Here is a 24725-nt window from a genome sequence, read left to right on the forward strand (position 1 = left end):
TACACATGAAAAACTTAAATACTGTCCTCTGTAGCTCACTCGTCATCTTCATCTTCTTCTTTGTTCATAATCTGGAAAAGAAAAACAAGCTTTCCTGCTTTATCGGGTCCCAAATGATTTCTCAATTTAGAATGAATGAGTTCAAAGGAAGAGAATATTCTTTCAATGCCTGCAGAAGAAGCTACTGCTGTTAAAAGTGAAATCATTACTTGAACAGTCTCTAAATCCAAGTGCTTAAGTGACTTCCACCAGTTCACTGGTGTGACTTTCTTTAAAATATCTTCAGCAAACATATATTTCTTGAATGGTTCCCCCTTAGCTTTGAAGTTTATTATAGTTGGTATTACAGATGGATGATTGCTGGATACCCATGTCATAGCTAACTCCTCTTCCTCAGCACTTAAGTTTTGACCCTGATACTGGATATTGACAATATTTGCCAAAAAATGAACTGGAGACAGTACTTGTCCCATTCGTTTTTTTAATGCTTGTAATTTAATTCTGTCCATGTGTAGTTCTGTTTTTAAGTGTTCACTCAGTTCCTTCCAAATTTCAACAGCATCAGCAATAAAACAGCTATTTTTCTGTATTTTGTTTCAAGCTTCAGACATGGGTTTCAGGATGCTCAGCATATGTTCAACATTTTTCTTAAGCCCAATGTTGAGGATTTTGGCCGTGACAGTGCCATCTATTTTATCTCGATTTTCTTCACAAACTGTCATCAGAATAGGCCAGTTCTTGATATACTGCTCAAAACAGTCCACCACAGAGTTCCATCTAACATCTTGTGGGAGCGTTAGCTTGGTTCCACCCATCCTTTTCAGAGCTGCTGCAGCAAAATGATTGTTAATGGAAGTATTTAGCAATTTCAACAACATTAGTCTTTATTTCTGGAACACTTAAGTGTTTGGCTAAGAGGTGCATCAAATGAGCACTGCAACCATATGTTATTAGCTTTGTATTCCCTTCCTGCTCTTCTAATTTTCTTCTCATCTTAGATACATTTGCAGCATTGTCTGTGACCAAACTGCGTACTAGACATTTGAATTTTTGTTCACATGTTATTATAGCTTTTACTGCCACTTCTTGTAAGTATTCTGCTGTGTGTGCATTTCCTGACATATCAATTGTTTGTGCAAGGAAGACTTTCCCTTCTTCTGTTGTTATACAAGCACATACAATAGGATCATTGTGGACATTACTCCACCCATCAATACTTAGGTTAACAATTCTACCCTCCAGAGCTGTTGCACATTGCTCCATTTCTCTGTCATACACTTTATCCAGCAGTTTCCCTGCAACATCTGCTCTGCTGGGCGGACTGTATCCTGGTCTCAGTGACTGAACCATATTAATGAAATGTGGGTTCTCAGTCAGACGGAAAGAAGAGTTCGTTGCATGAACAAATGGGCAATTTTTTCATCAATTAACTCTTTTTCTAATCTGCTAGTTTTTATCACAAATTTATCTATGGTGGTTCTAGGAGGGAAGGGTTTTTTCTTTCTTTTAGGTTATAATGATATGTGGCTGTGGGTGTCTGATGATGATGATGCTAATGAAGCACTATGCTGGATGGATAACTCTGAAACTGTAGAACAGGAGGATGGTGATCTTGAAGGTGGATAGTTTCCAGAATCCATGAATTCCCCTAAACAAAAAAGTCAATGCTGTTATTTTATTGTTTATACAATTTCTGCTTATTGTACACAGCACTGCCCCAAACGGAATATTTGCTTTTCTTGATAACTGTACTAAATGACAGTAACATGCAGTAATAATAAGAAATATAATTTTGCTCAAACATGACAGTTCAAGGCAGTCTTTAGAAATATGATTCAATAAAAATGTTTACCAATCTGAAGATCCTGCCTGTTCAAATGTGTTTCTTTGGTCATCTTCATCACAGCACTTCTCATGATGTTGCCTCATTGCAAAGCCACCAGGCCTTGCATTTCTTTGTTGCAGTGTTTGCAGTTTGCACGCATGCCTGCCTTACCGATAGGTAAAGGAACTTCATTAAAATATTGCCAAACTGGGTCTCTTTTATGGCCTTCTGCCATTATAGGTTTTTTCCTCCAAGGAAAGAATGTGATAAACCTCAGGTCATACACACAAAAAGATCCAAAGACTTGTCTGTCTGTGGCTGTGCAGTATTGTGCTCAGAAAGTTTCACTTTCATTTTGTACTGCTTGTCTGCTTGCCCCTTCCTCCTCACACTTAGTTTCACTTTTTTCTTGTGCAGATCTATTCCACTCCAAACAATCAGAAAAATATTGTTTCTATTCTATTCATTGAACTTCTTGAAACTTAGTACTGAAGGGGTTGATTCTGTATTCATAGGTTTGTAGAACAATAGGATTAAGGTCTTTGTCTCAATTCTGTTCATGTTATAACATTTTTGCTGTGAAGGAGAGGCATGTGATCTCTGCTGAGTCAAATTCAGTTTTGAGAACTACAAAAGTAAACCAAGCATCTGTGATAATATCTTGTAGGCAGAGAAACTGCCCAATAATCTTACAAAAATCTCTGGAAGAGCATGACATTGTGAATGGATTAATGGAATTTATTTACCCCAAAAATGAAACATATACAGCCTTATTCTACATAATTAAAAAACTAATCTTTATTTCATAATGGAATAACCTTTGGATGGTAATATATTTTCCTCAAAAAGCATTTTATTTAAAAAAATCCGATTTAAATCAAAAAAAATCTGACTTTTTTTATTTTTAAAAAAAAATCATTGATTTTTATTCACCCTGCATATGGATGATATATAATAAAGTTTGAAATGAAAGAAAAATTATGTATAGGCAATGTATACTGTTTTTTTAAATTTAGTCCCATGTTTCTGTTATACAAATATATCTAGATCGCGTCTTCATATCATCCATTTAGTTTTTATCATTACATTGATCTGAATTTTCTATTTGGATATCTGAAATCATTTTAATAATCTGAATTAGATTAGTTTTCAGATTAGAAATATATTCGTGATTTCAAAGTGTTGATTCCAAGTTGTCTAATTAAAGTATTAAATGAAGTCTCATTTTGATTTGAAAACTTATTTTCCATAGTGTTGTCTTTGAGTCACCTTCAGACTGAATATTTATGCAGTTCTAATCACTACTTAGAACATAATTTATTTCTTTTATGTATTATGGTATAAAAACTAATTAGGATTGCTTGGTATAGTAAAGCAGAATTATCTTGTTTATTGTTAAGGAGCATACTGGCTTTATAGATGGTATATGGAATAGGACTGTGTAAGCATTCAAAAGATGTAGGCCACAAATTGCTGTACCTTAAAATCAGCATCTCTCTTCAAAGCATAAAGGATTATTATTTGAAATGCTCCTATCAAGCTGTAGTAGGTTTATACATTTAGTCATTGGAAGACAGCTTTTGAACAAGTTTAAGGAGTCCTCCAAAAGATACAGCAGTTTTTAATATTTTGATGACAGGTGCTTCACTTGCAGTAACATGTTTTGTGAAATGCCTCTTGGATGCTTTGTAAAGCTTAGTAGGGAAACATCCAGTTCAAATAAAAATAGATTTTTTAAAAAAACGGTATGTTGGATGTGGTGCTTCATTTCAGTCTACTTGGAAACACATTTTTTACACACACATACACACGTGAATAGCAGAATATACCATATTTTCCGGCGTATAAGACGATTTTTTAACACATGAAAACCTTCTCAAAAGCCGGGGGTTGTCTTATACGCCAGGTGTCGTTCTCCTGTAACCAGGCAGACCAGCCCGAAAGGCTCTGACGAGCCTTAAATGGCTCTGGCGATCCAAGCTCTGACGATCCCAGCTGAGTTGCCTGCTAATCAGGCAACTCATCTGGGATCGCCAGAGTCATGTAAAAGGAATGGCTCTAGCGATCCAAGCTCTGACGATCTCAGCTGAGTTGCCTGCTAATCAGGCAACTCAACTTGGATCGCCAGAGCCATGTAAAAGAAAAAAAGTTTCTCTCCTCCATCTTGCTTACCTTAGCTGCTAGTCGCAACGCTTGCCTTGCTTCGCTTGCCTGAATCCATTGCATCAGCAAGCAACTCCCTGCCTGCAATCAAGCAGGCAGGGAGTTGTGGACTTCAACTCCCAGAATTCCTCAGCCAGCAAAGCAAAGCTGGCTGAAGAATTCTGGGAGTTGAAGTCTACAAGTCTTAAAGTTGCCAAGGTTGGAGACCCCTGTTCTATTGGGTAAGTTTTTTCCCCCTTTGGGAGCTTTAAAAAAAAGAGTTAATTGGATTTTTTTTTAGTTGTTTTTTTTTAGACCTAGCCATTTAAAGTTTAGGAAGTTTTAAATTTAGCTTTCATATAAAAATAAAAATAAAATAAAATATTTGTGCAGCTTTCTGAGATTTAGTGTGTTTCTGTAGTGTTTCATTCTAACTACACAAACACACAAAATCTCACAAAGCTGTATGTGGAATTTTGTGTGTGAAAAGTGTGAAAGTTGAGTTTTTGGGCTTTTTGTGGCTGTGTGAGGTTCCTGCTTGTTGCAGGGGCCATTTTGGGTCTAGCACAGCTGCTTTTACATTGTGGGTGAGCCAGTTGATGTTTTTTAATTTTTATTTGGTGTGCGTTGGAAGAGGGTAGTCTTATACGGCGAGTATAGCCCAAACCCTATATTTTAACAGGAAAAGTCGGGGGTTGTCTTATACGCCCAGTCAGATACACCGGAAAATACGGTACTTCAATTTTTAAAAAATCTTCAGCCACAATACCTATAAATATAATTTGAAATAAATGTTTTTAACAGTAACCTATTTTATGACTTGAAAAATCTTTTTTTTTAAATTTCCAAAATAGAAAGTGTAAATATTTTTATGGTAAGTGAAGCTATCAAAGTTTAAAGCAAGTGGACAGTATGGTTTGTTAATGGTGCTTGTTAACTTAAAGATATCTTACAGATATCTAAAATCTTCATTTTAACTTTCTGCAAAATAACAAACTAGTGCCCTGGCTGAGTAGCTGTAATATTGAGTTGTGGAAAAAGTTTTTATATAGAATGAAACTTTCGATGTTAACAATCTATTGTGCACATCAACATTATCCATTTACCTGAAACTGCTACGGTATGTTTGATGTATACTCAGAATTTGCTATGATTGCAAAAATGCAAATACTTGAGGCATTCAACAGCATACAATTAAAATCTCAGCTTCTAAAGGTGTATGAGTGGCCACTCTTGTCTGCATCTATTGTCATCATAATAGCAACTTTGCCTTTGGCATATTTAATAAACTCTTTGATGTATTTTCTTTAGAGGAAAATAAGTTTATACACAATTAGCTTAATTGTAATCCTCAGGAAAAAAATAGTGCCACACAGAAACAAAAATGTGTTATATTGTTTTGTTTTGTTTTTTGGATGGTTGGTTTTGTCACTATTGGCTTAGACACATATTTTATGTCGTGCCTAACAACATTAACATAGTGTTGGCTTTTATTTAGAACTTAATACTGTCCTTGCTAAATCAGATCAAGATCCATATTAGAATTTTGAAGAAAATATAAAATCTGAGAAATGAGTAAATGAGTAAACAAGGATCTTATCATAGATATTATAATTTTACATTGTATCACTGTAAATAAATGAGTATTTTATATCCTTTAAAAAGCCTGAGAATCTCTTTTAAATTGTAATCAAAACATGGTTAAGATGAAACTGAATATTTACAATAAATATTCACAATTCCACAAATCACAGAATTGCAATAATTCTGTTTTTTCCTCTTCCACACATATAACTACAGGTAGCCCTCGACTTATGACCACAATTGAACCCAGCATTTCTGTTGTTAAGTGAGACATTTGTTAAGTGAGTTCTGCCCCGTTTTACGATCTTTCTTGCCATAGTTGTTAAGTGAATTGTAGCAGTACTTAAGTTACTAACACAGTTGTTAAGTGAATCTGGCTTCCCTATTGACTTTGCTTGTTAGAAACTCACAAAAGAGGATCACATGATCTTAGTACACAGCAATTGTTATAAATATGAACCATTGGCCAAGCGTATGAATTTTGATTATATGATCATGGGGATGCTGCATGGGTTATAAGTATTGAAAACTATCATAAGTCACTTTTTATAGTGACATTATAACTTTGAACAGTCACTAAACGAACTGTTATAAGTCGAGGACTACTTGTACATGCACATGTGAAGGTCTTCTTGTGTGTCCATATTATCCCAAGCATAATCTGATACTACCCTGAAGATAGCAAAACTGACTTTTAGATAAAAGTCTAAAAAAGGATTTATTGTCATGCTGCATATGGTGCTACAGGCAATCAGTGAGAAAAATTGACTTTCCCTTTTGCAAAGCAGGAATGTCATACTTGAATAGTTTTGCCTAAGATACTTCCAAATAGTGAAGCCAAAAGATAAATATTATATATTTATGTATAAATAAACTTTGGGTTTTACACAGGAAAGCTAAAAGTATGTTTGACCTGTCTTTCATCAATGACCTTTGCTTTTTAAATGCTTCTAGTAGCCGAATTCAGATACTTTTTTTGTATTGTGTTTCTTAGTTTCATATTTCTCAGCTGTTAAAGTGCTGTAGCTCTTTTATATTTTTTAGCTGCTATAGTGTTGTATTTGTAATAACTTTCTTTCAAATTTGTAAAAAAGTGTATATATATATATATATATATATATATATGTATATGTATATATATTTGTGATTTTAAAAATGTGTATTTAAGGTAGATAAGCTAACAGATATTTTAATATGAAGTTGGGGGTTGCTAAATGTAAGAATTGAATACGATGGAAGTAAAAGGTATGCAGATAAATGGATATTTTAGCAAATAGTTGAACATTGAGCAAGGAATAAGAGACAAAGATATGTGATGTTTTCTTACATGATTAATACTTTTTTTTTACATTACAGGATATTAGATGTGAGTTTGTGTACTAATCTCATGTGACTGAAAAGTCAAGCGTTTTACTGTAAATGCTATGTTCTTGTATCCAACCATTACAATTTAAACATAAATAAAAACACCATCTCCCCTACCCAATAATCAAATAAATATATGAATTTCTGTCCCATACTAAATACTAAAATGCTAAAAAAGATGCATACATTTAAAGTGTGCAGATGTTGGAATATAGTAGATGGGATAGTCTGCTATAAGCAATGAACGTACAAGACTGATCCTTTGCTACATGGTAATAAAACCATAGTTGGAAACAGGAAAAGGGTGGAAATAGACTGAATGCAATGGGAATGGAATACATAAGTAATGTGGGTACTAAAACATAAATCAGTGAAATGAGTGTTCTATGTGGATTGCATACAAAGTGAATGACCATTGAGGTGTTTTGAGCATGAATGAAGATCAAATCATAATAAAATATATGAAGAAAGAGTGAAAGGAAAGAGATAGCCAAAAATGATGATGTTGGGTGAACTTTAGATCCTCAGAAAAAGAAAAGCAGCAAATTCAAAAAATAAAATACAAATTATATTTGTTATATAGATGCGAAGAAAAGTATGAACGGCTATAGTGATTGGTATTGATGCAAATGAGGTCTAGGTAGATTTTTTTCCTCTTATTTCCTGAATTCAGGGAAGTTCTGAGTTTGTTTCAGTATTTTCATTAATATCATTCATTGGTGCTAGCCACTAACTGATCTGATGAATCTATTCTGAGTTACTACATCATCTTAAACTGTATATTCACAAAAACAGAACAAATATTGTGTGATTGAAGTGACTTTAAATAACATCAAACAAAGGAAAACATTTCTAAAATACATGACTAGAACACATTGTGTACAGTACTTATTTACCATTGTGCAAATAGTCCCTACGAAGATTACTTCGGCAGTTATATTAACACAGGAAGTTTTATTGCTAACAATAAGAGTGATTTGGCAGAACTATCCAAATGACGAATATTCCTATGATCAAACCTAAACAATAAAACAGAATGATCATGCTTTTTGAAGGCAATGGCCATTATAGTCTTAAATATCTTGAGAGTGTCAGGTGATAGTTCATAAGGTAGAAGGGCTGCTTCAGAGAGTTCCAGCCCTTGTTAATAGTCACATTAGAGAAAAGAGCCTTAAATAGCCTTTTACCATGATTTAAGTAGAAGTGAATCAGCCAGCAGAGCTGATGTGGCTACCCGTTTATCTTCTTTCTTTTTAAACACTGAACTTTGTGTCAGTGAAGCTCAAGCAATACAAAAATGTTTGACACTTATCAGCTGATTTAGGTTGATCTTTTCTTCTTACAGTATATATGTTTCATTATGAAGTGTAACCAATTTTTATTTATATATTTATATATCTCATTGACTTTTTTTTTTCTTTCTGATTTTCAGGGACAGGCACTTTTGGGCGGGTTCACCTGGTGAGAGAGAAGGCTGCTAAATGCTACTTCGCATTGAAAGTAATGAGCATTCCAGATGTTATTCGGCTAAAACAAGAACAACATGTACACAATGAGAAATCTGTTTTGAAAGAAGTGAATCATCCATTTCTGATCAGATTGTAAGCTTCATCTTCTTAGTTCAATCACAATCAGTTGTAGCAGTCAAAATCTTTGGGAGACAAATTTTCAAATTTTTATTTCCATATTTAACAGTAGCAAGGAAGCCTATTGCATAAGAAAAATGAAATATATACATTATAAACACTTTGTCTATGTTTGCTTTTCCAAAAAGATGTGATATGTGATTTTTACAGCATTGCTCAGGATAGATTGACTATCCTTCAGAATATAGTAATTGTTATAGTTGTGTATAATGTATATATTTAAGCATTTTTCATGGATAAATAGGTGTGTGTATGAATACATATACATATGCATTTATATGGTATGTTTCTGAAAAATATCTTCCTTTTTTATGCATTCATCTTGCTTTTTGACATAATTTTATTATGGCATAAATCTTGATATTATTCCTAGGAGAGGCTCAAAAGTTTTCCTGCCTGAAGAGAGAAGGAGGTTTTCTGTGTCTCCAGTTTTAGCTCTGAAACATTTTTTAAAATTCTGTAAACATCTCAAGTCGTTAAATGGGTTCTGTAGAACAAAAGTAGAATCTGTAAATACCACTTTTCCCTTTTTTACAAGAAGAATGTCCACAGGATAATTCTACTTGTATAATTTTTGGATGGAAACCAAGAATGATTTCTTTCTAGTGACTTTTGTGACAGTGGACAGTACAGTTATTCCTTTTTTTAGATAAGTTTTAGATAAATTCCTTAATTTAGATAAAAAAGAGTACATGAATGAAAGTTCATGTTTTCAGTAAGTAAAATTACTCCCATTTTGAATGTGTTTTCACATTCTTGCACTCTTACACATAGCAGTTTTGGTACTTTTCTTCATTAGAAGAAAATAATTTAGAGATTCTTTTAAGCTTAAATGAGGACCCAGATTTTGGGGGCAATAAGCTGACTTTGTATAAATATACAAAAGTATGAAGGCTATTGCTTAACGCATTGTAAGCTGCCCTGAGTCGCCGGAGAAGGGCGGCATATAAATTAAAGCAAAAAAAAAAAAAAAAAGCTTCAGGGGAAAATAGTTACACATTCAGTGTTTTAATAAAGTATTTGCTGATGAATGCATTGTGTTGACAGTGCACAAAATACAATTCCCTCTGTCTGAAACTACAGGAAATCTGTTTCTGTATATGGCTCATTACTTTTTTAAAAATATCTTGTGGTAATGGGTGGAGTAATGCATACTACCGGAAATGTCAGAATTTCACAAGTTAAACTATAAACAGATGACTTATAAGTATATATTGCAAAAGTAATTTCAACATAACAAGATTATATCCTGATAAGATGAAACTGACAAAGAGAACAAAGGATAGCAAGCACAGTTAAAAATGCATTTCTTGCCTACTCTGAGAAATAAACATGTAAAACGGATGGCAGAATTAATTTTTGTACATGTTATATTTCCTCCTCAACCATTTTTTCCCCAAATTATTCAAGTATTAATTCATTGTTAAAAAGTGAGTAAAGAGAAGAAATAGAAGTACACAGGGATAATAAATTTATTGGACTATTTCCAGGAGTAGTTTTATGCTAATGCAGGATCTGGCAAGCTGTGGCCATTTGGATCTTGTCATCTATGGTGATTAACTGTGTTGATCCAATGCTGAAACTTGGATCTAAACATTTCTAAAACCTATGGAACTACTACTCCTGTCTATTGTTTGTCCATATCTTTAGGCAAAACAAACCTTATTTTTTTTGTCTTGAACATTTTCTGAAATAGGTAATATTTTAAAGATGGAAACAAAAGGAAATGATAGCTAAAACAGCTGCAAATGTCCTCTTGTTGTTGTTGTTTTTGTTCTTTAATAAATATACAATGGGATCTACCCAAGGAAGGACAGCTTTGTATAAACAACATCTATGGTAGATAAATTTAGCCAAACTAAATGTCAAAATGGTATAAAATATTCTGAACAACTTTTCATAGTAGAGAATGTACTTTATTTTCTTGCTAGAACATTTCATTTTTAATTGTTCCAGTTGTATAAGTGGAATTGGGAAATCCTGCATCAAAAATAAAAGCAAAAATAATACAAAAAATCAGAAGCAAAAATTTAAAACATAACAAATTTATAAAACATGACAAATATAAAAAAATTGGATATAGAAATCATGACCAATGGGTTTGAACTTGGTAGCATTCTTGTATGGATAGCTTGCTTTCCTAGTAGAATATATGGTGTTACATTCCTGCTAAGATTCTTTAGAGCAGTGGTTCTCAACCTGGGGGTCGCGACCCCTTTGGGGGTTGAACGGCCATTTCACAGGGGTCGCCAAAGCCCTCTCTCGCCCCTCCCCACGTCTTCACTCACTCTCTGCTCTGTTGGATCACCGGCTGTTCGCTTACCCCGCCCACTCCCAATCTATTGCTGCCTCCTGAGTCCCAGCTGATGGCTAGAGGAAAAAAAACTGTTTAAATTCTTGCCGCGGGGCTTCAAAGGGTTGCCCTAGAGCCAGTGGTGGGATTCTGCCGGTTCCGCCCCCGCCCCTTGCCCTGTCCCTCTGCACCACTATTTATTGCCAATAAATAGTGGCGGGTGAGGGGAGGGGCGAGCCAGCAATTTAACAAATGGTTCGGTGTTTTTTTGTAATTTTATTGGCCCGCGGAGCTTCAGCATAGGCTAATTAGCCCTTGATTAGATCGGCTCCCGACTCTCAGCTGATTTGCTCTCTGTTTTGCTCAGGGCTCTGCTGCTTGCTGGAGCAGATTTTTTTCCCCCTAGCTATGCTGAAAAACAAAACTGAAAGTAAAGCAGGCTGTTGGCTTTGCTGTTGCTGCAACGTTGGAAAATTAGGCAGGCAGATTTCTTTTCTTTTTCCTCACCAAAAAAGGTAGGTGCAAACAATGGGAAATTAAGGGCAAAAGAGGAGAGTTCAAGATTTTAAAACACAAAAGAAAAAAAGCTCTATTTAACTAGGGAATTGTAATAATTGAGATACTATTAATTGTATATTGTGTTGAAAGCAGAAATGGTTAAGTTGTGGTTTGGAGGAATATATGGGGGAAATTATTTGGTTTATTATTATAATTAATAATAAATTAATTTAATTGTAATTGTAATTAATTGATTTGTAAGAAATTGGATTGCATGGAAATAATTGGAATATTCATGTTCATATTGATTAATATACAAAAAAGGTAGTTATATAAGTAATTGATTTATATTAAAATGTTGAATTTATATTAAACAACTGTAATATTACATAATTAACCAATGTGAGGATGGATATAAAAATAGATGACAATGGGAAGGGGTATAATATAGAATAGAAGGGAAAAATTGAATTTGATTAAGATTAGAGATGAGGATGAAGGGTAATACTGGTTTTTTCCAAAAAAATGAGGAATAAATATGGCAAAAAGGAAATATAGAAATTGTAAATTTAATTGAAATGACTAAACACTGTTTAAATTTGTGAACCGGCCAAATACTCTGTTTAAAGAAAATACATTGTATGTTTGTATGTGTGTTTCTAATTATTGTTATTTATTCATATTTGTTCTCTTTTATTCTTTAAAGTTTAACAATTCATTCTTTATCTTAATATCTTTATATTTGTTTGGGGTTGGCTTTCTTCCCTTTCATCTTTTTTATTGTACAGCAATCTTTCTCCTCAAACTTACCAGTTCTCTCTTTTCTTTCCTTCTTACTTTCTCTTCCTCCCCCTCTTCTTCTCCTCCCTACTTCCTCTTCCTTTCTCCTTCTCCTCTCTTCCTCCCTCTCTTACCTCACTCCTACTCTAATTTCCCTTCCCTTCCTTCATCCCTCTCTATTGCTTTATCCTTTTATGCATATGGACTACTCAGAGGGCTGAAAAAGTTATTTTGGTTGGTCCTCGCACTTTTGACCAGTCCTCAAACTTACGACTGTCCTCACATTTTACGTTTTTGTCCTATTTTGTCACCATGGTGAAGAGAAGCAGTTGTGAAATGAGTGACATGGTTGTTAAGAATGCTACAATGGGCATAAATGATGACCAGTCATAAGTGCAAAGACCGGTCAAAAGTGCGAGGACCTGTCAGAAATCACTTTTTTCAGCCCTCTGGGTAGTCCTTTTGTGCACATGGACTACTCAGAGGGCTGAAAAAGTTATTTTTGACTGGTCCTCGCACTTTTGACCAGATCTCGAATTTACGATTATCCTCACATTTTACGTTTTTTGCCCTATCTTATCACCATGGTGAAAAGAAGCAGTTGTGAAATGAGTGACATGATTGTTAAGAATGCTGCCGGGCATAAATGTGAGGATGGTCATAAGTGTGAGGACCAGTCAAAAGTGCGAGGACCTGTCAGAAATGACTTTTTTCAGCCCTCTGAGTAGTCCCTATACACATAGCCATGGCCACCCGGTCACATGAGGAGCTAGCCATGCCCACCCAGTCACATGACCTCCAAGCCACGCCCATAAAATAAGCCACGCCCACAGAACCGGTAGTAAAAAAATTTAGAACCAACCCCTGGTTGGGGGTCACCACAACATGAGGAATTGTATTAAAGGGTCGCGGCATTAGGAAGGTTGAGAACCACTGCTTTAGAGAGTAAATAACATTTTAATGTGATGGATCTGTCCTCAATGGAAGAGTTGGACACTGATCCTTATGATTATTTTTTACTATATCTTGTGAAACTGAACTTCAGGGTTTTTTCCCCGCTTTAGCTGAAACTCTTATTCAGAGCTTCATATATTTAAAAGTTTGTAAAGCATATTTTTACTCATTTGTTTAACTGGGTTGTCTTTATCTAGTCTTACGATTTGTGTGGAGAACAGATCATATTTTAGGTCAAATTTATGCAGCAATATTCAACATTCAAATGGTTCACAATTTTTAAGCAACACTATAAATATACAGAAAATTTCATACAGGAAATGTATATTAAATTTTAATACATGTGGAGAAATTCATGTATTTTAGTTCATCTATGTCCTCAGCTTGGGAACTGTATCATTTACAGCAGGTTTTGACCCACTCAGCAACTTTGTATTTCATTTAACTCTTCTTGTTTGTTCTCTGGTAATTGTACTTCAACCTTGATGCAGAATCACAGAGACTCGGTGAATTAAGCATCTATCTTTGTAAATTAATCTTTAAAAATTGCAGTGATTATGTTTCTCTACTTGGCTTCAGACTTCTTTGCTCCTTTGCCTATAAGTGTGTGGGACTCCTTTTCAAGATCAAGCTGGAATGTTTCTGTCAACATTTAGTCATATTATGAGTAAACCCAGTGGCTTTATTGGGGGCAGTTTCAGGTTTTTAAATAATTTTTGTCGTTTTACTAATATGCTGAATTTTTAAAAAGTTCTAAACAACTGAATGTGCTTTTATTATTACAGGTATTGGACTAATCACGATGATCGATTTCTATATATGTTGATGGAATATGTACCTGGAGGTGAACTTTTTAGCTATCTACGCAATATGGGACGTTTTAATAACAGCACTGGACTATTTTACTCTGCAGAGATAATTTGTGCAATAGAATACCTCCATTCAAAAGAAATTGTTTACAGAGACTTAAAACCAGAAAATATTTTATTAGACAAAGAGGGGCATATCAAACTCACAGACTTTGGCTTTGCTAAAAAGCTTGTTGATAGGTAAGTTATTTGATGTTAACTTTGACTTTTTTCTAGGGAAAAATGGGAAAATGGGTAGAGAAAATGATTTTTTTCATCACACTGACAGCATTTAACCTTCCTAAGATTCCTAACACACATTAATTAATTGATTATATGCTGCCAAGTCAGTATCATTACTTAACCTGATCCTTCAAGTATTCCAGTGCTGCACCCATCATATTGTAACAGTCCATCTACCCAGCTACTTGTAATCCTCTTTTGTTTCCTGTAACACGCATACATAATTAAAAATATTCAAGCAATATTTTTCCAAATGCATAAAAGAAAAAAAAAGCTTTACTAGCATAAAAGTGTGATAAACTGAATTATATCAAAACTTTAAATTTATTTAAATGGTCTTGGAGAATTTTAATCATACACCAACACTTTTGTGTTGTAACAAAACATTGAAAAGAAAGCCAAACACCGTGAAGGCAGCTCATTCCATAATGTCATTCAGTTAATTGGTTTAGAAACCTTTGAATATTAATTTTTGAAAAATGTAAAAAATATATTTACTGTAATTAATTGAAGGAAAGTTATTTTCTTCAATTAATTAGAGTAAAAATATTCACATTGAGTTATTTTTAATTTATGTTAAAGCTAATTTTTATGGGCATCATACAGTAATGCTGTGACAATTGATGGGCTAAAAGTTTATTTCACAATTTCTTGAATTATTTGCTCCCCTACTACCTCGGTGTGCTTGAGAATTTACTTCAAATTTATCTTGTGTTTGAACTTCCATGTTTTGATACCCAAGTTTAACTTAGTTTCATTGACACAATCAGGCACTTATCATTTACAAAAAAGAATTGATTTATTTAAATACTAAAAATTCTTTCCTCCCAATCTTCACTCTTAAAAGAGAATGCTTAGTTAAGCGATCTGCATAGTTCAGTGTGCTTGAGGAAAATTCCATGGTGAAAAGGATGAATAGTAATATTAAATCAGTTCAGTACATACAAGAAATACTTTATACAAGTATTTCAAACCATCTGAATGCTAAATAAACATTTTACTTTCCATAATGGTGAAACAGTTTTAGAAATAAAGCTATGGATCACACAGTGAACAAATTTTTGTACAGAACAAAATGTTATTGTGGGAAAATTGATATTTTTGTATCAGTTTTACCTTCTAGCTAGATAAAGAGTTGTGGAGGCATTTATTTCCTTCCTCAGGACAATTGTGTTTAGAAACAGTATAACTTGCTATATACTCTTACGTTGCATTAAACAGTATAATTTGCTGTCCTACTCATGTAAAGATTCTATGACTGAAGCTTAAAGTTATCTGAGACAGATTATTATAAATCTGTAGCTCAATTTTGATTATATTGCTTTTTTATTGAAATTTATTTTTATTTTTTCTTTATTTTGTTGATTTTATAGTGTAACTTTTGTCCAATAAATATTGTTCCTAAATAGTAAATTGCTTAGTTTGTGTGGAAGTATCTTGTTCTAAAGCAGTGCTTTTGAAATCTGGAAACTTTAAGTGCTCTGGCTAGGGAATTTGAGGAAATGAGGTCCACATATTTTAAAGCTGTCATGTTTTTGAAATGTCTATGAGGATTCTCAGTCATCCAGATAATAGTTGTCCCAAAGGTGCTTTTTCAAGAGGCAACTTGGACTTTCTGGTTTTTCTTTGAAGATGTTTTGCTTTTCATCCAAAAAGCTTCTTCAGCTCTGACTGGATGGTGGGGAATGGAAGGATTTATACTCCTTGTAGACAGCTGGTCATTTGCATTCTTTTAGCAAGTCATTAAGGCAACCTGGAGTTTTATCTGTGTCATCAGGGTCACCTTAGTGGTGTATATGGATGTGGAGCCTTCTTGGAACTGTTGAAAGGGCTGTGTTACAGACGGGAGATAGATGATGTTGTAATCCCTCCCGCTCAGTCGAGAGAGGGCTGTTCAATTTTGATGTTGATGGCCTCTTTGACCCCTTTCAAACCATCAGTCCTCGCAATCAAAAATGTGGACTTTGTTGTCTTCAGAAGAGTGGACTTCGTCTTTTAAATGCAGATGGACTGCTGAATCTAGTCCTGATGGGTTTGTTCTCCCATGTTGTACCATGCGTTTATGAAGCTGTCTGCAAGGAGTATAACTCGGTCCATTCTCCCCCATTCAGTCAGAGCTGAAGAAGCTTCTTGGATGAGAAACGAAATGTCTTCAAAAAAAAAAAAAAAAAAGTCCAGTTGCCTCTTGAAAAAGCATCTTTGAGATTTTTGAGAAACACTGTTCTAAGCACATATAATATAATTAAAGGTTCAGAATTCAAAATTTATTCTATCTGATATGTAGGCTAGAAATGATGTTTCATGTTCACTAAAAAGAGTCTTTTATGAAAGAGTCATGTATTAAACCTGTGGAAAAATAGATCAAGGTCTTCATTTTGTTAATTTTTTTTAGGAATGATAAATAGTAAATATATTTTGCAATAAAATGGTCTTCCTTTTATTCTTAAAATGTCACAAATGCTGGTGTTATTGCAGTAGAAATTTTATGCTTTTTTAAATGCTGAATTGTGATTTCTGCTCAACTTCCTTGGACTACCTCATTTTTAAATGAACTTTTAATTTTTTATTAGCAAGGAGAAATCCTTTAAGAATAAACTGTCTAGTTTAAATTTATAATTTTTTTCCCGAACTAATGACAAGAACATCTTTTTATTAGTAAGTGAAGAAATTAATTATTTTCCATCTGGATGGGCTCATGATGGGCTCATTTGTATATCAACAAAAAGTTTGTGAAACCTGTATGCCATAAATGTTATATACTAAGCTCAAAGAACAAGCATTTATTATTTTTAATAGAGAAAAATGTTTTTTAAAAGAATAGTTACTCTGAGCAAAAAGAACTAAGATTTTAGTCAAGTAGGTAGCCTTAAGCAAAGTCAAAGAAGTTGTGTATGCCAAATGAAGCATACACAAAAATTGTAAACTATAGTTTTAGGTTTTACAAGTTATCCAGTTCAGTGTCTGAAACACTGAAGTATTAAGATGATTGAGACATTGTTATATATAATACAATATTTACTGGCACTATGTAGTTAATCATTTTATTGTCAGCGACAATTGGGCAGAGATTTATAAACAATAACAATTAATATTATCTAGAAATGGTTAATATTAATTCTTTGGATTGACTTTAGATAGCAGTATAATGGTACATTGGTACTCAACTGCTTTGAAAGTCTATGGAGATTCTCAGTCATTCAGATCATGGTTGTCCCAAACCTGCTTTTTTTTTCCAGCAGTATCAACTGTCAATTGTCAGCAACATCAACTCTGTCACTAACAACATTGCAAAACAACTAACCACCTTATTAGCTCCTCTAGTTGGCAACACCACCTATCATATCAGTAATTCACAGTACTTCACCAGCAAGGTTTGGAAACTAAAACTGGCCCTGGATGAGACGATAGTTTACTATGAAGTGACTTTTTTCTTCACATGCATTCCAATAACTGAAGCTGTCATGGTAGTGAAGAAACAACTTCTACAAGACAGCACCTTAGGTGACAGGACTAACCTCAGCCCAGACAACATATGTGTCATGCTGGATCTATGCCCGACCATTACCAATTTTAAATACAATGAAGATTTCTACAGACAAAAATATGGTTGCGCCCTCATTGTGGCCAATCTCTACATGGAAGAGGTGGAAACAAAGCCCTAAACACCTTCAGAGGAATTCCACTCATTCATTGGTATAGGTATGTGGATGATACTTGGGTCAAGATCACAGGAAACACAGGAATTGGAAGCATTCACCAATGTATCAATTCTGTGGACAGATACATCAAATTCATGTGGGAAGAAGTTAAGGAAAATAGTCTAGCCTTCCTGGACTGTGCAGTACACATTAAGACAGAAGCCGTAACATTGAAGTTTACAGAAAACCCACAATATTTACATTTTGTTTCTCACCACCCACTGGAGCACAAAATGGGAGTTATCAGAACCCTACACCACTGGCTAAAGATGGTGGGGGAAAAGAATTAAAACACATTAAGGAAGCCCTCAGAATGTGTGGTTATCCCAAGTGGTTCTTCATCAAATCCCAAAAAGTATGAGCTCCTTCATAATAGACAAGAAAACAATGAAGCAATGCTGTCATTTCATATGTTGCAGGAATATCTGAACAGCTCAGGAGATCTTCAGCCAATAGAACATATGTGTACAATTTAAACCCAAGAATACACTTAGGCAGAAGCTTGTCCACCCCAAGGATAAAACACCCAGACTCAAAGCAACATGACATATTTATTTATTATTAAATTTATATTGCCACCTATTTGCCCATGGCGACTCAAGGCAGATTACAGCATATAAAAACCACATTTAAAAACAATAAAACTAAATTAAAAATCAAATAAATTAATATAGTAATAAAATAATAAAATCACTTCCCACCCACCCCCATCCTGGCAACAGCAGATTACACAAGCCATTTAATGGCTCCATCCCACTCTGGGTTCCCCATATGCAGTACAATGCAGTGAGACATATGCAGATCTGTACATTAGTGAAACAAAACAACCACTTCATAAATGCATAGCACAACATAGAAGAACAAACCCATCAACAAAAGATTCAGCAGTCCAGCAGTGCATTTAAAAGTCAAAGGCCACTGTTTTGAAGTCAGAAAAGTTCACATTTTGGACAGAAAGGGCCGCTGGTTTGAAAGAGGGATTGAACAACCGTCTCTCAACAGAGGGGGAGGGATACATCATCTATCCAGTCTACAACACAGTCCTTTCAGCAGTTCAAAGAAAGCTCCACACCCATTTGTATTGCACAGGTGACTCTGAGAACACAGATAAACCTCCAAATGGCTTCAGTGATTCTCTAAAAGAATACAAATGACCAGCTGTCTGCAAGGAATATAAATCCTTCCATTCAGTCAGAGCTGAAGAAGCTTCTTGGATGAGAAGCAAAATGTCTTCAAAGAAAAAACAGAAAGTCCAGTTGCCTCTTGAAAAAGAGCACCTTTAGGACAACTCCTATGAAACTTATCAAATTTGGTACTCAACTCACTTTGATGTGAAAATTTTATCCCAGTACTCATCATTTGTTTGGTACTCAACACACAAGCTAGAACTTGTCAATGTTGGCTGCCTTGTGGCTTACTACATTATTCCTTATGGGAAAAAATTGTTTGGTATTCATCGTTTTTCATACTCATCGCAGCTCCCAAAACCAATTAGCAGTAAGTACCAACATACCACTTTAGTTAAATAGCTTGCCTTTCACATTAACAGAAGGCAAACCTATCTGAAATAACTTCTCCTCTGTCTTCATTCAGCAATGTACAGCCATATGAAACCTTTTTCTGTACTGTAGAATCAACTCCAGGATTCTCGGAAATACAGATGAATGCTTCAGCATACCAAATTATATGAAAAGTGTTCCTAGAAGGTAGAAACAGCCATACAATAAATTTTGGATTTCATATCCAGTCGTTGTTGTCGGTAGCAGAATAGAATAGACTAACAACATTAACACATTTTCCACAGGGATACATTTAGCAAAATATTTTTAATTTTTTTTACATCCAATTTTGTGTTTGTTTTATATGACCAAAATTGTATTCCATGAGTATTAACAGTATTCCATAGTATCATTTATCTGGAGATTTTGTTGTAATTCAGATTATATAAAGGAGAAATTCTTGTGTGACAGGAGAACTAACAAATAGCTTCTGACTATATTCTTTATTATGAGGTCGAAGCCTCTGAATTATCTTCCAGTGCATTCTTACACTGTGTTAATGGCTGTTCTACAAAGGTTATCTGAAGTATTCATTCTCCCTAAATAGTCATTGCAGATTTCTGTAATTGTCCTGAGGAGTGGAAGAGAATAAAGTGGGAATGTAAATGACTAAAGAGCACTTCATGCTTGATTCATGCTGTTGACATCCTGTAGCATTCATCTATGTTTGTTTTTAAAGGATATGAATAAACAGTGTTTAAGAAGACTTTCTATTATCATGTTTATGAAATGCCATCCAGCAGATGTCCTCCAGGTTATGAATGACTTGACAAACCTGGTCTCTCTTTCTGCAGGGTGAATCATCACTTGCCAATAAGATTTTTTTCAAGTCGCCTTGGATACTAAAGTTTTAATTATATGCATATTTTTTGGATATACACTCTATTGAACAGAAAGACTATCTTCTAAGTGACCAAGCCTAAGATTGTTCTGTAAAGTGTGTGTGTGTGTGTGTGTGTGTGTGTGTGTGTGTGTGTGTGTGTGTGTGAGAGAGAGAGAGAGAGAGAGAGAGAGAGAGAGAGAGAGAGAGAGAGAGAGAGAGAGAGAGACAGACTTAGGATTGTTGGTTGAAACACAGACTCAAATCCAACATAACATATAAAGCGTTCATAATATATAGAAAAAGTATGAATCTTCACAGTTGTCTTCATCTTTCATCTATTCATATTGCCACTATCTTATGGAAGACTTTTTTCTGTGAGATAGTAAGATAAACAAGAATAGAATTAAAAAGCACAAAGGCAACATCATGAGAAATGTGTTTGTGTATAAAATTATATAGTGGTTAAGGCATTGCATGAGAATGGATCAGACCTAGATTCAAGTTCACCATCAGCCACTGAAACTCCCTTGGTGAATCTGGGTCACCCTGTTATCCAAATCCATCTCAAAGTGTTCCGGTGAAGATAAAATGGTGATTGAGCTGAGATTGAGATGAAAGGTAGAATATACTGTAAAACTTATAAAGTATTATTGACAAATATTCTAAATAGAATATGCATGATGAATATGAATTAGCAGCAGATTGTACTTCCCAGTCCTGTGTGGATCCTCTGAAGAAAAAGAAAAGGAAATAAAGAGGTAGAACTGATTAATATATTCTGTAACTTGTAATTGCCAGTTTTTTGAGGCTAGAAATGTTTACCCTAATCTTAGAAAATGTCCACCCATCAATATTGTATCCATTCTATTCTTTTTGAATAAATCAGGCTAATGAAAATAGCATTGCTTTTCTTCCATAGATGGGGTAGTTCAAAGTGAACATAATTATATGGCTGCAGTTCTTCCCGATTTCTTGATAGTAAATGCAATAAAATTCCATATGGATAAGATACAAAACACTACAAATATGCTAATGGAGGAAATTCTTCTGCTAATGAGAGAAAACATTACTTCATGCACACAATATACAAAATTGGAATTTATAGTTGATGCCTTGAACTTGGGAGGTTCCCTTTATCTTTAAATGGACAAGTCATAATTAAAACACTGTAGGAATTGATTGGCTACATCAGGCTGAAGTGAAAACAGGTCATACTTCAGAATGACCAAGATACCACTAAACAAAATATTCCTTACTGAACTACCCTAAAAAATAGTCTAGACAATGTGAAGACAGATGCCTGTTGCCTGGAGACTTGCAAAATCTAAGCAAAAAACACAACTTTTTTTTTATTTAAATGATTTTTCTTCTCTTAAAATTGTGTCATTTGTTCATTTATAGAGAAAAAAATAACAGTCGAATATATAAAAGTTGAACAAGGGAAAAGGAAGTATGACGATAGTTGCAATAGTATCATAAACCTGCACTGATAGTCTATACAGAAGATACATTTGCATTTATTTATTTATTTATTTACTTATTATTGAATTTCTATACCGCCCTTCTCCCTGAGGACTCAGGGCAGTGTACAGCCAGAATTAAAAAACATACAGGACAAATATTAAAAACAATTAAAAGATATATAAATTTGGCCCAATTAAAAGTCACTACCAATTAAAACATTTAAAACATTTAAAAACATTTAAAAATTTCTTCTTAAGCCAGCCCGGCTTGCTTGAAAAAATGGGTTTTAAGGGCACGATGGAAGGCACTGAGGTCTTGGATTCTCCTTATCTCTGGGGGTAGCTGATTCCAGAGGGTAGGTGCCCCCACAGAGAAGGCCTTCCCCCTGGGGGTCACCAGCCTTTGAAGTCAGCTTTAATCTAGAATAAATTAGATAAGTATGGAATGCTGAAATCCCTGATTAAATAATAACAAGTATCACTTCCTTATAAACCCTTTATAGTGTCTCAATATTTGGTGTATGAGTCATAGGTTTTTTAAATCATTGATTATTTCTTTAGTGTGATTACTTCTGTAGTATAGCATTTTTGTGTAGGAAATACAGATTTATTAAATATAACAGTTGGTTTTTGTTTTACTATGGAGCATTATAGAATTTATAATAATATTTGTTGTGTTTTATTTTGTTTTGTTTTTTAGGACATGGACGCTGTGTGGAACACCAGAATATCTTGCCCCAGAAGTCATACAAAGTAAAGGTCATGGAAGAGCAGTAGACTGGTGGGCCCTGGGCATTCTGATATTTGAGATGTTGTCTGGGTAAGGAAATCTGCAATTAAGAAAATGCAAATGTACCAAATATTAATCTTATATTGTATATAAAAACAGTTTTGAAAGCACAGAATAAAAGAAACTACACTCTAATCAAGAATGGCAAGTCAAGCTACTGTATAAAAAATGCAGCATACCTCACTCTCCTAAACATTCATGAAGTTATCTAGTAATAGATAATGAATGTTAATGAAATATCTACAGGAAAAGAACGAAGCTCAGAAAATACCAAGAAACCAACAATATTACACATTGCAACACATAAACGTAGTAAATGAACAATGTATTTAGGACTGGCCCAGTTCCAGGAGAATTTTTCTTAAATATATAAGGTACCCAGTATATTAAGATAATCTTATATATTCTGTTTTGGGGACTTATATTTACCAAAAGAACAAAATATTGCTAGCTTGTTTTGTCTGTTGGGTTGAGAATGCTACTACTTTTAGTTTCCAGCATTTTAGTTAGGTTTTTTTTTTCTTCTATGGGTCTTACATAGAGGAGAAATTGAATGTTATATAATCCTAGCCATACATTTAATCCCTTAAGTGGTAGCATTCTCAGAGCAATATGTAGGTGATCTCCTTGCTTTATTGTAAGCATTGTGAGAATTAAGACTTACAACATATTTCCAGGGCCAAAAGTCCAGATACTTAGTTGGGATTTGGAACGGAATGTTTTTTCTTGTTACAATTTCTTGACAATGACACGAAGTAGATTACTTGAACACTATCTTTCAAAGAAGATGTAGGAAAATGAATTTTATCTTATCAGTTTCCAGTTAATGGAATTTAAAATTATTCTTGTAGAAGAAAGTATCTTTTACAATTGAATCAATTCTATCACAAAGCAACAAGCACATAAATCAAGGCATTATTGTAAGAACTTTATAAAATCTTGAGGCTTACAGTGTTTTGCAGCATTTCCTTATATATAATTTTAAAATGCTTTTGTTTGTTTCAAAGTATTATTTATAAGCCCTTTCGAATCTAATTAGATTTCACAGAAGCATATAGATTGTTAAAATTAATAACTATAAAGTTTTTGTATATATTTCACAGTTCTTCAAGCATACAGTTCTGTTTAAAACTCTTTGCTATAAACATGCATTTTAATTTATGATAGTCAGTAGCTTGATAATTTTGCATATATCTTTAGCTCTCATGTATATAATCCACAGTTTGCCATATGGCAACTAAACATTGTAGTGCCATGTAATGCCATGGCACAAGAGCTGAAAACTGAATCGTTTGATTTCCTGGTTGTGAAGGCAGTCCTGCTGCAACATCTGTCATTCATTGATTGCCAGGGTTAATTTCAGTGGTGGTATTCAAAAATTTTTACTACGGGTTTTGTGGGCGTGAGTTGCTGGGTGGACGTGGCTTGGTCATGTGACTGGGTGGCATGGCTTGGTCATGTGACTGGTGAGCATGGCTAGGTGGTCATGATCCTAGTTCCCCCTACGAGGATTTCCCCATCCGGACCTTTTGCAATCCCCCAAAGGGTCAAAGGAAACCAGATTCCATACAGCTCTGAATAAGGCAAACCAAATACAAGTGGTTCTCGCTTAATGGCCGGTTGCTTAGCAAGTATTCAAATTTACGACTGACCTCCCCAGAGCTACTTGACCTGTTTTTGGAGTTTTGACAGCCATACACACACACACACATTTATGACCAGTTACAACATCCCACACAGTCATGTGACTGAGGTTTTCTATGTTTTTTGCCAGTTTCCAACAATTCCTTCTGGTTTCCAGTTAAAAATGCCCATTGGGGAAAATGGACTTGTTTAACAACCACAGTGTTCGCTTAATGACCACAAGGTTCACTTAATGACCACAAGGTTCACTTAATGACCACAAGGTTCACTTAAACAGGTCTCTCTCTCTCTCTCTCTCTCTCTCTCTCTCTCTCTCTCTTTCTTTCTCTCTCATCTCTCTTTTTCTCCCTCTCTGTTTCTCATCTCTCTCCCTCTTTCTCTCTCTCATCTCTTTCTCCCCCCCTCATCTTTCTCCCTCACTTTCTTATTCTCTCTTTCTCCATCTCTCTATTTCTCATCTCTCTCTTTCTCCTCCCTTCATGTGTGTGTGTGTGTGTGTTTGTGTGTGTATGTGTACACGCGCAAGCCTGATAGAGGACAGAGCCATCCACTTCCCCAGCACAAAAAGGG

General features: G+C 34.6%; 1 protein-coding gene across 1 annotated transcript in view; it reads left to right on the top strand.

Moving 5' to 3' along the window:
* The window catches only part of PRKX (protein kinase cAMP-dependent X-linked catalytic subunit), a 57394-nt gene that overhangs the window by 22304 nt on the left and 10365 nt on the right, over positions 1-24725 (top strand). Inside the window, exons 2-4 of the mRNA XM_060686665.2 lie at positions 8349-8517; positions 13873-14136; positions 22422-22541. Coding sequence (XP_060542648.1) covers positions 8349-8517; positions 13873-14136; positions 22422-22541 — 553 coding nt within the window. The remainder of the gene's footprint in view (positions 1-8348; positions 8518-13872; positions 14137-22421; positions 22542-24725) is intronic.

This window comes from Pantherophis guttatus, chromosome 5 (assembly GCF_059756535.1).
Source record: "Pantherophis guttatus breed Tessera chromosome 5, ASM5975653v1, whole genome shotgun sequence".
In the NCBI taxonomy this organism is placed as follows: domain Eukaryota; kingdom Metazoa; phylum Chordata; class Lepidosauria; order Squamata; family Colubridae; genus Pantherophis; species Pantherophis guttatus.